This window comes from Stegastes partitus, unplaced genomic scaffold (assembly GCF_000690725.1).
Source record: "Stegastes partitus isolate 25-593 unplaced genomic scaffold, Stegastes_partitus-1.0.2 Scaffold1129, whole genome shotgun sequence".
Lineage (NCBI taxonomy): Eukaryota > Metazoa > Chordata > Actinopteri > Pomacentridae > Stegastes > Stegastes partitus.
Window position 1 is genome coordinate 53,132 of NW_007578860.1, and position 13,205 is coordinate 66,336.

General features: G+C 45.1%; 1 protein-coding gene across 5 annotated transcripts in view; it reads left to right on the forward strand.

Moving 5' to 3' along the window:
- Positions 1-12,434, forward strand: part of shank3b (SH3 and multiple ankyrin repeat domains 3b) — a 45,891-nt gene extending 33,457 nt beyond the window's left edge. For 3 of the 5 annotated variants that reach the window (XM_008296440.1, XM_008296442.1, XM_008296444.1), the window contains 14 exons: positions 39-211; positions 303-416; positions 497-572; positions 1,976-2,058; positions 3,144-3,268; positions 3,844-3,976; positions 4,200-4,280; positions 5,099-5,229; positions 5,821-5,914; positions 6,014-6,625; positions 7,398-7,691; positions 8,466-9,759; positions 9,867-9,893; positions 11,341-12,434. In XM_008296440.1, the coding sequence (XP_008294662.1) occupies positions 39-211; positions 303-416; positions 497-572; positions 1,976-2,058; positions 3,144-3,268; positions 3,844-3,976; positions 4,200-4,280; positions 5,099-5,229; positions 5,821-5,914; positions 6,014-6,625; positions 7,398-7,691; positions 8,466-9,759; positions 9,867-9,893; positions 11,341-11,935 (3,832 nt within the window). In that variant the 3' untranslated portion in view covers positions 11,936-12,434. The remainder of the gene's footprint in view (positions 1-38; positions 212-302; positions 417-496; positions 573-1,975; positions 2,059-3,143; positions 3,269-3,843; positions 3,977-4,199; positions 4,281-5,098; positions 5,230-5,820; positions 5,915-6,013; positions 6,626-7,397; positions 7,692-8,465; positions 9,760-9,866; positions 9,894-11,340) is intronic. The other 2 variants (XM_008296443.1, XM_008296445.1) reach the window with 1 other exon arrangement.
- The last annotated feature ends 771 nt before the right edge of the window (positions 12,435-13,205 follow it).

Below are 13,205 nucleotides of genomic sequence, written 5' to 3' on the forward strand. Positions count from 1 at the left end.
GGTCCAGTTAAACCATTGTGCCTCTTCCTGGCGTGCAGCCCAAGCGGTGGTCATGTGGAGACCAGCCCTCCAGCTTCGCCTCCACTCACCCCCCAGATGAGGAAGAGGAGGCTGTACAGCGCCGTGCCGGGTCGAACCTTCATCGCCACCCGGTCCCACGTCCCCCAGGGCCAGGGAGAGATCCAGCTGCACCGAGGAGAGCGGGTCAAAGGTGGGTCAAAGGTCCGACATCGGAGAACGAACCGGCACGTGGTCACCTGCGGCGCTAACAGCGGAGCTAACGTCTGAGTATTGTGTTTCAGTCCTGTCCATCGGTGAAGGAGGGTTCTGGGAGGGCAGCGTCAAAGGCAGAACCGGCTGGTTTCCCGCCGACTGCGTGGAAGAAGTCCAGATGAGACAATACGACCCGAGACTGGGTGAGTATGAGCTGCACACACAGGAAGTCGTCGGGGAAACAGGAAGTGAAAGGCAAACTTACGTGTGACGTGTGTTTCAGAGACGAGGGAGGATCGCACCAAGAGACTGTTCAGACATTACACTGTAGGATCCTACGACAACTACACCTCCTACAGGTGAGACGGCAGCACTACACCTCCAGGTTCAACTTAATACAGTGGAATTAAAACCACCACACAAATTATTACTGACTTTAACTGAAACATTCAAGAAATCGTTTAGAAAATTGGTAAATGTCTGTCTTTTCAAATTAAAGCTGAAGTTAAAGCCGACACTGATGAAAAGTTACAACAATCCATGTCGATTTAATGGTTCATTCATCGTTTAAACATTTCTGTTGCTATAATTAAGGATTTCTGTGTTCAAAAATTAATGAGATTAGTTGTGTTTTATGTACGACATGGAAGCTAATCACATTAAACATTTAGATTCATAATTTTTAAATGCCGTTTTGTTATTTTATATTAAAGTAAATCTATGTTAAATGTCATTTGGCTCTGATGTGAATTTGTTCTGCTGAGTACAAGATATAAAATTAACTTCCATACAATTTTATCTGTTTAATTAGCATTAAAACATTTTTAAATTAAAAAAAAAAAGCGTAAAACACCAGATAAAAACATGTAACGCTTAAATGAATGCAAGTAATTGTTAGTTTTTTAATAAGACAAATGCACTGATTGTCAGATATATAAAATACAGGTTTTTAGTTTATCATGTGCACAAACCAATTATGTGCTCTGAAAAATAATAAAATTTATTTATTTTGCGCTTTTAAAACTACAAAAATGCAAACGTTAAATCACATTTTCATTCCTCAGAGCTCTGATCTAAATCAGGAACCTGCTCGAAAACACTTTAATAAAACACTAGACTTTGTACAAACAACAATATTTAAGTGCAAACATTTATGAAAAATGTGTTGAGAAGAGCAGCAGAGCAACGGCGCTGAGAAAGAAAGGATAGAGAATAACGTCAAGACTTCAACGAGGTTAATTTAATTTAATTTAATTTAATTTAATTTAATTTAATATATATATATATTCAATATATACACACCAATCTGATGCAAAGTCACATTTAATTCCATAATTAGAATGTTTTACAGATTTGCTTAAAATCCTAAATCTAGACGACGGAAATGTGTGAAGAGGTTTATTCATGACGGACGCGATCAGATCTCAGGATAATCCCAGAATGTACAAATCTAAACTAAACTACTGATTAGAACACAGCTGCTGTTCCTGCAGGTGGTGAAAAGTACTTCTGGATGCACACGTAGAACAAATGTGTGACTGATTGCATGAAATCATTGCAGCTGCTCCAGAAGCGGAGATTGTAGAGAGATCATGAAGCGTCACAGCGGTCGTTGTCATGGTGCCGGCTGACAGCTAAACCTAAAATGTTTCTGTCAAACTGGTGAAGATGTTTTCTTTAAGTCGAGGACGCCTGGTTTAGTCTTTAATGAACCGTACGATCTTTGGCGAGCTTTCTAACCGAATCGACTTCTGCGTTCCAGCGACTACGTGATCGAGGAGAAGACGGCGGTGCTGCAGAAGAGGGAGAGCGAAGGATTTGGCTTCGTCCTCAGAGGAGCTAAAGGTAGAAAGCGAAGGACGGGTGGAGGAGTGGTGGGTGTCTGGAGGAAGACGAAAAGGGAGATATTTAAAACGGTGAAGTCTTGAGAGGGAAAAAAAAAAAAAAAAAACCTCCTCGCTTGTGTTGTTTCGTAACACCTACGGAGCCCCGCAAGGGTCACGGCGAGAAGTTTAGCGTTCCCTCGCAATCTGCTTTATGTTCCAGCTGGTCCATACCAACAGTTGGTTCAGTTCTAACGCTGCAGATACAGAAAGAGACGACGCTGCACTGCTCATTATGCATCCTGAAACGCCGACGACATCCAGCTGCTGCTGATGTTTGTGAACGCAAAGAAGCTATTGCTGCAAATATCACTGCTGTATGTAGTTACTGACAGAACCGCTAACAACTGGACCTGCACCAATTATTCAGCTAGTTGTTAAATGTTTTGATAATTTGGTTTCTTTTCTCTTTTTTGATAGTAAACTGAATATATCTGAATTGTGGGAAACACAACATGACATTTTTCAACATTTCAGAGACAGAGATCAGTTCAGATCGATTCATCCAGAACTTCTGATAAAAGCTACAAACTGTGTCAAAATCTAATATTTTTATTATAAAAATGTAATGCTTGTAGGTTCAGATTTTATCCTGATGGTTTATCCTACCTAAACAGCAGCTGTACTTTCTACAATTTAAAAAAACAAAACAAACAAACAAACAAAAAAAAACGTATTTCTTAGTTTTCTTTATGAAAAGGAAAATAAAGAAGACAATAACCTGTTAACTAGGGAGCATTCTTGTTTTTCTGCATATTTAGCAAACAGGAAGTTACAGTATGATTTGATTGAGATGTAAAACAGAAGACGGAACTTTGAGAGAATATTGTTAGAAACTTTGTTTGTGGAGACATTAATGGATAAAAACTAGATTTTATGAAAACAGCTGCTGCAGGCCTCGTAGATGTTCCTCAACCTCAGCAACTTTAAATTGCTCTGAATGTAAAACCAACCTCGACATTCCCTCCGTCGCCTGTAGGGGGCGGCATGGCTTCATTCGCTCACCTGTTCAGGTATAAACGCCGACTTTCTGTTCTCAATTTCCAGCCGAGACGCCCATCGAGGAGTTCGCTCCGACGCCGGCGTTTCCCGCCCTTCAGTACCTGGAGTCGGTGGACCAGGGGGGCGTGGCCTGGAGGGCGGGGCTTCGGACCGGAGACTTCCTCATTGAGGTAATGGCGTCGGCAATCTTCTTTATTTAAATCGACCTGGACAGACCAGAACAACAGCTGCAACTATGGTAACTGTGCACAAAGAGCTTAATGTTTAGTTTTTATTATTTAGTTTTCAGGGTTTTTCTGGTTCAAATATTTTTTCATAGTTTTTTCGTAGACCAACATCTGTAACCACGGTAACCGTACTCAAACCCCAAAGATATTGTATTTCCAAAATGCTAAAATCAACATCTGGTTCCAAAATAAAAAACAATTTCAATAATTATTTAAAACGTTTGTAAGTAAATGTACTTTATTTCCAACAAGCTCAACTAACTTTAAGTTGTCTTTAAGACTATTGTTATTGATTCATCAATAAATCTGCTTTGTTGGTCTGAAGATGATTAATTTATATTAATTAAAATACTGCCGTGAGGATTCATTAAAAAAAAAAGGAAAAAACAAATAATAATACCGCTGCTTTTCTATAACACGTGATTCTAAACGGAATATTTTGGGTGTTTCACACGGTTTCCTCGTGTTCCAGGTGTGTCACTGCGGGTCACATGACTCACCTGTGCTGTGTGTTGCAGGTAAACGGCACCGACGTGGTGAAGGTGGGTCACCGGCAGGTCGTCTCTCTGATCCGACAGGGAGGAAGTCGCCTGCTGATGAAGGTCGTGTCGGTTTCCAGGAAATCTGAGACCAACCTGATCAGGAAAAAAGGTCCAGCAGCTTCTTTGTTCATTTTTATTCACCGTCTCCCTGATAAATCATCTGCTTTTATTAAGCTCATTTTTAAATTGAATCCTTCACAACTAATTGATTATTAGTTACAGCTTTGAGGCAATATCTGGCACAAGAAATCCAGGACAAATAAAGTTGTAAACACATTTCTTTGTGTACATGTTCAGTACCTGCGAAATAAGGTGTGATTCTCGCCCTGTAGCTCCGCCCCCTCCCAAACGAGCCCCCAGCACCTCGCTGACGCTGCGGTCCAAGTCGATGACGGCCGACCTGGAGGAGATTGGTAAAACAAACGCACCCACAGAAACACAGAGTTTAGCGTTGAACCGCAGCCAGTTTGTTTCTGACCTTTGTTCTGTCTGCAGCCAGGAGGAGGCGCTTCGGTGAGTCGACCTCACGCTGCTCTGAGTGTCGTGATGTCGCCGTGATGTCGCTGTGATGTCAGTCTGTTGGCATGGTGTTACAGTGATGTCACGAGGAGCTTTTTCACCAGAGTCCAGAATAAAGAGCTTAAACTCGCTATCCTTCAGCGTGTTATATGAGGTTACAAGCTCTGCAAACTTAAAAACAGAAAAAATAAAAAAATCTACAAAATAACAGTGAGTTATTTTTTTAAAAAAGGAAAAAACTGTTTTTAAAAATGTCTTGAGCTGCTACAGTTTTTTTCTGTCACGTCGCTTTTTGCATCATTAACGCCTCTTTTATTTCTGGAACTTCTGGTGGAAAAGCACCAACTGAGTTTCGTTGATGTCGTGATGTTTAAGGGTTGACGACAACAAACTGATGATCTGCAATATTTATGGAGTCTGACTTGACGTTCACATTCCACAATTACACGCATGTTTGGTTTTTGTTCAGTTTAGTATGATAGTCTTGAAACTATTCATCTTTGCAAACTCAACATGTAGGTGTACTTTGAAACAATATTTACACCATAACGCTCAAGAAGTTTCTGAAGTTGGTTCTTTTGGAGGAAGATTGTTCTCTAAACTCCTGCGACGGCTGCTGTTTTGTCCATTGGACGTCATGGTTTTTCGGTGTTGACGCTGCGTTTCATCCCATTTTATCCGTTTGTTCACATTGCTGTTTGCGTCTTTGCAGAGAAACTGGACGAGATGTTGGCTGGAGGTCAACAGGAAGTCGTGCTGAGAGGTCGTCCGACAGACGACTTCAGGGCTGCGACGGTCAAACAGCGACCGACAAGTCGACGGATCACACAGGCCGAGATTAACGTAAGACCAGTCTGGACCAGTAACAACAGTCTGGACCAGTACGACCAGTCTGGACCAATAAGACCAATCTGAACTAATAAGACCAATCTGGACTAATAAGACCAGTTTGGACCAATAAGACCAGTCTGGACCAATAAGACTTGTCTGGACTAATAAGAACAGTCTGGACCCTTAAGAACAGTCTGGACCAATAAGACTAGTCTGGACTAAAAAGAACAGTCTAGACCAGTAAGACCAGTCTGGACCAATAAAACTAGTCTGGACCAATGAGAAGCAGTCTGGACTAAAAAGACCAGCCTGGACCAACACGACTAGTCTGAACTAATAAGAACAGTTTGGACCAGTAAGACCAGTCTGGACCAAAAAGACAAGTCTGGACTAATAAGACCATATTATTTCCACATCCAAAGGAATTTGGACAACCTGAACTACTACTTGTACTTTTGGATTATTTTTATTTTTCTACTAACATTTCTAAAGTGTCTACACTGTTCTCTTGGCTGAATAAAGGCACATCTCATCCCAGAGTAGTAAGAAAAGCAGCCTGTCTTTATTTACTGGACTAAAAGTTTGTGTTTTATGTGTCTGTAGTCGCTGTTTGAGCGTCAGGGTCTCGTGCCACCTTCAGCTCCAGAGAAAAGCACCATGGCTTTGCCCAGAGGAATGTCCAGGACCAAGAGTTTTGGTGAGATTTGGTGTTTTACCTGCAGCCCTATAAATAAGGTGGGAACGGTTTGAGGTATTAGCTGGATTTGTTTTAATGTCTCCATGATTACCACGGCAGGTACACCGGAGGACGACAGGATCTCGGCTCTGATCAACGAAAGCCGGTTTCCACGGAGCTCCTCACTTACTGACAGCTTCATCCCGCCCCCTCCTCAGACGGCCCCGCCCCCTCCTCCCTCTGCCTCCTCCACCTCCTCGCTCTTCATCCTCGACTCCGGCCCCCCACCCTCCTTCCTCCCCCCTCCCCCTCCGGCTCGAGGGGAGGGGCTAACCCGCTCCAGCTTCAAGCCGGGCGCCGAGCCGAGGCTGCAGGAGCTCTCTGACTCACCGACGAGGAGCCACGCCCACGCCGAGCGCCAGAGGAAGGCGAGGTCGATGATCATCCTGCAGGATACACCGCCGCCACTGCAGCCCGACGTGCATGCCACCGCCACCACGCACACGCTGCACACGGCAACGCACACCGCCACGCACACGCTTCACACGGCAACGCACACCTCCACGCTGTCGCTCCACAGCACCAGCCCCGCCCTCGGACACTCGCCGCTGTCACGCCGCCGGGGACGGCCAATAGAAAACCCATACGCTAACGTGGGACAGCAGGCTGCGCCCTCCAAACCCCAGAGGAGGAAGTCTCCTTTGTTGAAACAGCTTCCTGTTGAGGAGCAGGGTTAGCATCCGTCCCTCTATCTGACTGCTGAGAATTATATGTTTGAATTCTAAGAGTGTGATCAGACATTTTGAGCACAGAAATGTATATACTACATTTATTTATCCACGTCATCATGCAATAATCTTTTAGTGATTTTTGTATTCAAATGTATATTCAGATTCACTAAGCTGTGAACTCTTAAGCTTGTCGACAAACTCAAGTTTGACAACCTGATGGACTGTTAGGAAGGGGATAAATTCCAACTAAACTAATCGTCGGATACCATCGGAAATTTCTCCCAAACCTTTCTGACGTCAGACATGGGGTGTCAACCAATACCTCTATGTTTTGGAAACCGATGATCCGACATTAACAAACACTTCACTGGTGCAAATAATTTTAATAGCAGTTTATTGGTTTGCAGTTTAGCTATTTTGGTAGGTAGCTAGCTAACTTCTGGCACATATGTCGTAGCATCCCCAAAGAGGTTGTAGGCAACCCAAAATGAAGAATCAAAAGTATAGCTATGAGGTAGATAGCTACCTACAAAGGTAGACACACATTTATTGGGTTTAACTGAGTGCTACGTAGATAACACAAAACATTTAACTGAGAAAAAAACGGATTTGGTTGCTCAAATTACGTTATTTTTTGCATTTTCTAAAAAATACAATAAATATAATGTTTGCAAACAATTATTTTCTGTGCTAAAAAAAGTCTGATCGCCTGCTCGGGGATGAAAAACAAATATCATTCAACAGGCTCCTTATCTTTTTTTTTTTCCTTCTAGGTCTTGGGATCAAAGATCACGATCCCACCAAGTTAGATGTAGGCGGACCCAGCAGCCCCAGTAGGGCGGAGCTGTACCAGCAGCAGGTCCTTTCTGAGCGCGCTCGGGTTCAGGGCCGCCGGTCATCTCTCTTCCTGTCTGTGGAGGGGGCGGGGTCAGAAAATCAGGTGCCGCCTCTCCTGACTCAGAGCCATTCCATGGACGACCTCGGCGAGCTTCCTCCTCCAGCTCCGGTTTTGTCACCTTCACCGACGCCTCACACCTTCCTCCACCCGCTGACGGGGAAACCTCTAGGTCGGTCCGACAAACCCAATGTGACATCTCTTGTTCCATGTTATTGTTAAGAGTTGATTTGACTTCAGACACTTGTGATTGTTTTTCAGTACAAATTTTACAGATACATTAAGTCAAACTTCACCAAAGCAGTAGTAAAAAGAAATGACAACTTTGGCAAGTGATGTGACGAAGATTCACAATATGTAGACAGAGGACTTGAGATACTCCACAGAATAGAGGAAGACATACAAAAAAGCCTTCAGATGTTTAAAAAAATAGACAAGGACAGAAAAGACTAAATAATGACATAAGAGAGAGCCGTCACATATGCCACAAAATAGACAAGAACATAAGACAGATCCTTGGGTTACTCCACAAAACTGACAAGGACCTAGGACAGAGCCTTGATGTATTCCATTAAACACACAAAGGCATAAGACTGAATCTACTCCACAAAATAGAGGAGGAGCTAGGACAAAGCCTTAAGGTACTTCCCAAATGGAGGAATAAGATAGAACATTTTGGTACTCCATAAAACAGATGAGGGCCTTGGGTTAATTCACAAAATAGACAAGGGCCTAAGACAGAGCTGTAAGGTACTTTGCAGAATAGAGGCAGGCCTTGTACAGAGCTTTGGGGTACTCCACAGTTCAGAGATTGAGTAGATTAAAGGATTGTAGAGTAAGTTACAGGTAAATATCCATCGAAAAAGTGCAGCAAACCCAAAGCAGAGCCTCTCCATCAACACAATCATAGATGAAAGTCCACCCACACCTTCTTTTCTGTCCTCAGACCCGTCCTCTCCACTTGCCCTGGCTCTTGCTGCAAGAGAACGAGCGCTCACCGCCCGAACACCGAGCCCCGAGCCTCGAACCAAACACGCCTCTGCCTCCACCACGCCTATCCCCACCCCGGCTGCCAGTCCTGAGGGCAGACACAAGCGCACTCCTATCACCACCCCACAGAGCAGCCCTGAACCACGATCCAAGCGCACCACTCCTCAGACAAGCCCAGAGCAGCGAACGAAGCGCACTACTCCCCAGACTAGTCCTGAACTGAGGCATAAACGCATAACCCCACCCCTGTTCCCTGATGGACAGGTGGAACGCCCAGAAACGGAGGGAGGAGTGACATCACCTGCAGGCCCCTCCCCTGAGCGCTGGAGACCCTCCCCCTTGCCAGCGCTGGCCAATGAGACCCATGCTGCTCTGCTTGACAGGCGCAGAAGCCTTACAGTGGGCAGCTCAGAGGAGGAAGGCGGGGCTTATACAGTGACACTCCCACCAGCCTTGCTGTCATCCAGCGATGAGGAAACTAGGGAGGAGCTGCGCAGAATTGGTCTGGTGACTCCTCCCCCTGCCTTTTCCACTTCCCCTGCACCCCCACCCCCATCCTCCCTAACCCTGATGCCAAGGCGAGGTGGGGAGGGAGGGGGAGGAGAGAGTGGTCCTGACTCCCTGGGGAGGCGAGGAGATGAGGAGGAAGGAGGTGACGAACGGCTCCTTGACAGCTCCTCCTCCCCTAGTTCGCTCCCTCCCTCCATCACCCTGGCTTCCCCTCCTGCTCCATCCTCCCCCTCCTCCCCACCTGCTACTCACCCATCTCCATCATCTGCTGCCACTTCCCCATCAGCCCTAAAGCCCCGCCTTCGCTCGCCCATCGGTCGGGGCCGTTCTGCACTCCGGGACCCGTTACTGAAGCAATCATCAGACAGCGAGCTGCTCCCCCATGCTGCATCCTCGTCTTCCCCCTCTTCCCCACTCTGCTCCTCCCCCACCAGTGGCGGTGGCCGGCAGCCACGCTATCTGTTCCAGAGGAGGTCCAAGTTGTGGGGGGGTGGAGACGAGGAGCGGCGGGGCCTCAGCCCAGAGGAAGGGGGCCGTCCAGCGGCACTGGGAGGGCAGGGGTCAGGGTCAGCTGTGGACCTGACCAGCCGGTCAGCGTCTGCACTGGAGCTGAGCGGCAGGGCAGGCTCTGGACTGGATCTGGCTAATCGGCTACAGCTGCTCAACAAAGACAGTCACTCTCTGGGGGAGGAGCCAAGTCCCCTTGACCCAGGACGAAGGTCACCAGTAGGAGGTGCCAGGTACATCACACTGTCTTACACTGCAAATACTGCAGTGCTGCTGATCGGGCAGTACCACTGTGTGAGCGAGTGTGTTGTAACAGAATCTGTTGTTTGTGTTGTTCCAGATGTGTGGACAGTGGAGAGAGTAAATCGTAGGTTTTTATCTCTGGTAAACATTTCTCGTTATCGCCAAGAGGTGATTTTCATTGGCTAACAGCTAACTAACGTGCACCATCTTCACAGATGACTAACTACTAAAAATCTGAAATTACTCTCCCATATGTCACAACCTGAGAACTGATCGTTTGCTAAACACCTCACTGAAAGGGATCGTATCAAAGGTTAACTGCTTAATGGCCAATTCATGCTTTCTGCATCAGTGCGCGCCAATACGTAAAATCCGGATGTGCACTTGTCTCTATTTATACAACAATCAAGCCTCATCAGTTTGCACAGACAGTCGCATTGCCTCGCATATTGAACACAGGAAACATGCAGGGCATTGTGTACCGGATACAGAAGCTACTTACAAACTGGGCTGTAGGAAGATGTCTGTGAATATTCCTAATATTCCATGTTGAGCACAGTGGCTAGACATAGCACAGGACTTCTGAAGAACTTAGAACATCCTACTGTGTCTGAGCTCCGTCGACAGAAAGCATTTACAAATTAAAGCACCTTTACAGTCCTGCAGCAAGTACTTCCACTACAGCTCTGCAAATGATTGGGAAGAGGATGGCATCACACATCCTCTCCTGAAACTGAACATTTGTTTTAAGTACGCTCGTAATACGGACAGTCCACATGCTTCGTCACAAACTTGGGTTTACCTCATACATACCCTTACGGACACGAAAAACATGAATTGGCCTTAAATAATGGCAGGCCTGTCAAACTTAGCATTTCTCAATATTTTGTAGTTTGGAGAGTGAGTTTGTTTTAATTTTCAAAAACTCCAAAGCAAAAGTGCAAGGAATAGATTAAACAGTGCGTTAACCAGACATGAGCATATCCAACTACAGTTTAGCACCTGCAGTGGAACCGTAACTTACTTTTAAGCATATCATTCTTCTGCAAAAATGCTGCTGGTTTAAATACCAAACATTTTAAGTCAAGCATTCAAACTAGGTGACGCTAGAATCAATGTAACAGTATGATCTAATGTTTGAATTTACAGCATTACAAAAACAATGCCACCTTTCTACGTTTATATGTCTTCTACATTATCAATAAGAAGTAAGAACTGTTGCCTGGGACATAGTTTTATCCCTAAATTTTTCAGCATAATGTTTTATATTCTGGATTGTCATTTATAAAAAAAAAAAAAAGGCAGCCAGAGATAATTTCCAAACAACAAATTGAGTTAACAGTCGAACTACTTGGCTAGTTAGCGATAACTGCTACAATCAACCGTCTGAAGTTAAGGACCCTTTCCTTCAAAATTTACAATTATGCACACTTCGTCTGCAACCATTGTGAGAATACAGAGCTTGACAGGACTACTGGTGGTGAGGCCTCCAGAGATCAGTTTGTAACTCCATGTCCGGCTGGCAACTGATTGATGTTTATGACATTAAAATGCATTTTAATGCATTGCAGGTTGTTCTCCAGTCTCGGTGAACTCCACACCATCTCCCAGCGAGGATACGGCGCCAGCTATACAGTCCGCCCAGGAAGTCGCTACCCCATCACCCGCCGGAGCCCCTCCCCTTCTCCCTCACCCTCTGATAGGTCAATGGGGCTCCCCTCCACCACTGCCCCCTGCTCCGAAAGGCCCGATCTTAGCTCGGGCCGCGGCCTAACTATCCTGAAATCGTCCAGTCTCAGCCTCCCCTCAGAACCAAAGGAGGTTCGGTTTGTGATGCGAAGCGCCAGTGCACGAACCAGATCCCGTTCGCCTTCGCCTTCACCCCACGCCTCTCCCTGCCCCTCCCCGGTCCTCAGCGGGCCCCTGTTGGCCCTTCGGCCGTGGAGGCAGCGGCCCCTCAACCTGTGGAATAAGTATGATGTGGGTGACTGGCTGGAGAGCGTGGGTTTGGCCGAACACCGCCAGCGCTTCCAAGAGCACGAGATCGAAGGCTCCCATCTCCCCGCCCTCACCAAGGAGGACTACGTGGAGCTGGGCGTCACCAGATTGGGACACCGAATCAACATCGAGAGGGCACTCAGACAACTGCTGGAAGGTTCCACTTGACCCCTCACCTCCGACTCACCTCTAGACATCCTGAACTGTGACCTCACAACCCCTGACCTCGGGTCAGACACTAGGCCATCTCTTTGACTAGAATATCTTAGCAGTGACTGAATCTTTAGACCTTTTTACCAACGCCTGGCTCTCTGAGTGATCTCAGACATTTTGGCTGATCAGCTCTTTGATCAACGCAAAAGAACTGGAACCTGTCCGTCCAGTATTTAGCTTTTGTGTAGTTGTACGTCTCAAACATTCAGTTTGACACCTCTTAAGGTCTGCGTGCCTATTAAATACCCTCAACCACAGCCAGCAATTCTCCTTTAGAAAATAGAAAAGCAATCTACGCAATACAACTACAAAAATTTAATTTGAACAAATTTACCCTTACACTGGCCAAACACTATGTTTTAATCATTCATGTGCTTTGTGTAAACTCATTTCAAACATTTCTAGTCACTTTTTAATTAAATTCGTCACACGGAAAACGTTTGACCTTTTTTAGTGACAAAAATGAAACGAACATTAAATACTAAGTAATATTTAAAATGAACAACATATTACATTTAATTTACTATGAATAAAACAAGTAAACTTCAATGCAAAACAAAGACGACATTTTAGCCAGACCGCGTAAAACACAACGTCCAGTAGTAAGAAAAAACTGACAACTTTTACCATCAGCCATGGGGAAAATGGGATTGTTGAACTACAAAACATTGCTGACAGATTGCAGTGGCAGCAGATTAAAATCAAGGTTGAAAGCATTTTGTCAAGTTAAACCATTGTCTGCTGAAAACAATGATTAACCAAACACAATTTTGCAACTAGCCACTTGTTCTGTAGACTAAAATCAACACTGAAAATATCGAACACAAAGAAAACTAGCAAATGGAAAAAAATATCCATTACAATTTCCCGGAGTCCAAGTTGGCTTATTCAAATTGCTTGTTGTGTCCAACCAACGACTAAAAACAACAAATTCGAGAGAGTAGGAAAGGACGCCCTCTTTCTTAAACTGGAACAGCAACGAAGAAAGGTGGCCTATGACACCACTTATCAGGTACTTATAGCGCAGTCTTGAACTTCCTGTCCAGGCAGACTTGTATGAATCTCTGCTCCTCAACAAGCCTTGAGTCATGGGTCGCTAACGTACCTCGATTCATGCAAGTTTCGGGTAGTTAACGAGCCTCAAGTCATGTGAGTTTGGGGTGTAAATAAATACCTGGTTAGAACTGAAGAAGCCTCTTGGATGAAACGTCTTACCAAATAGAAG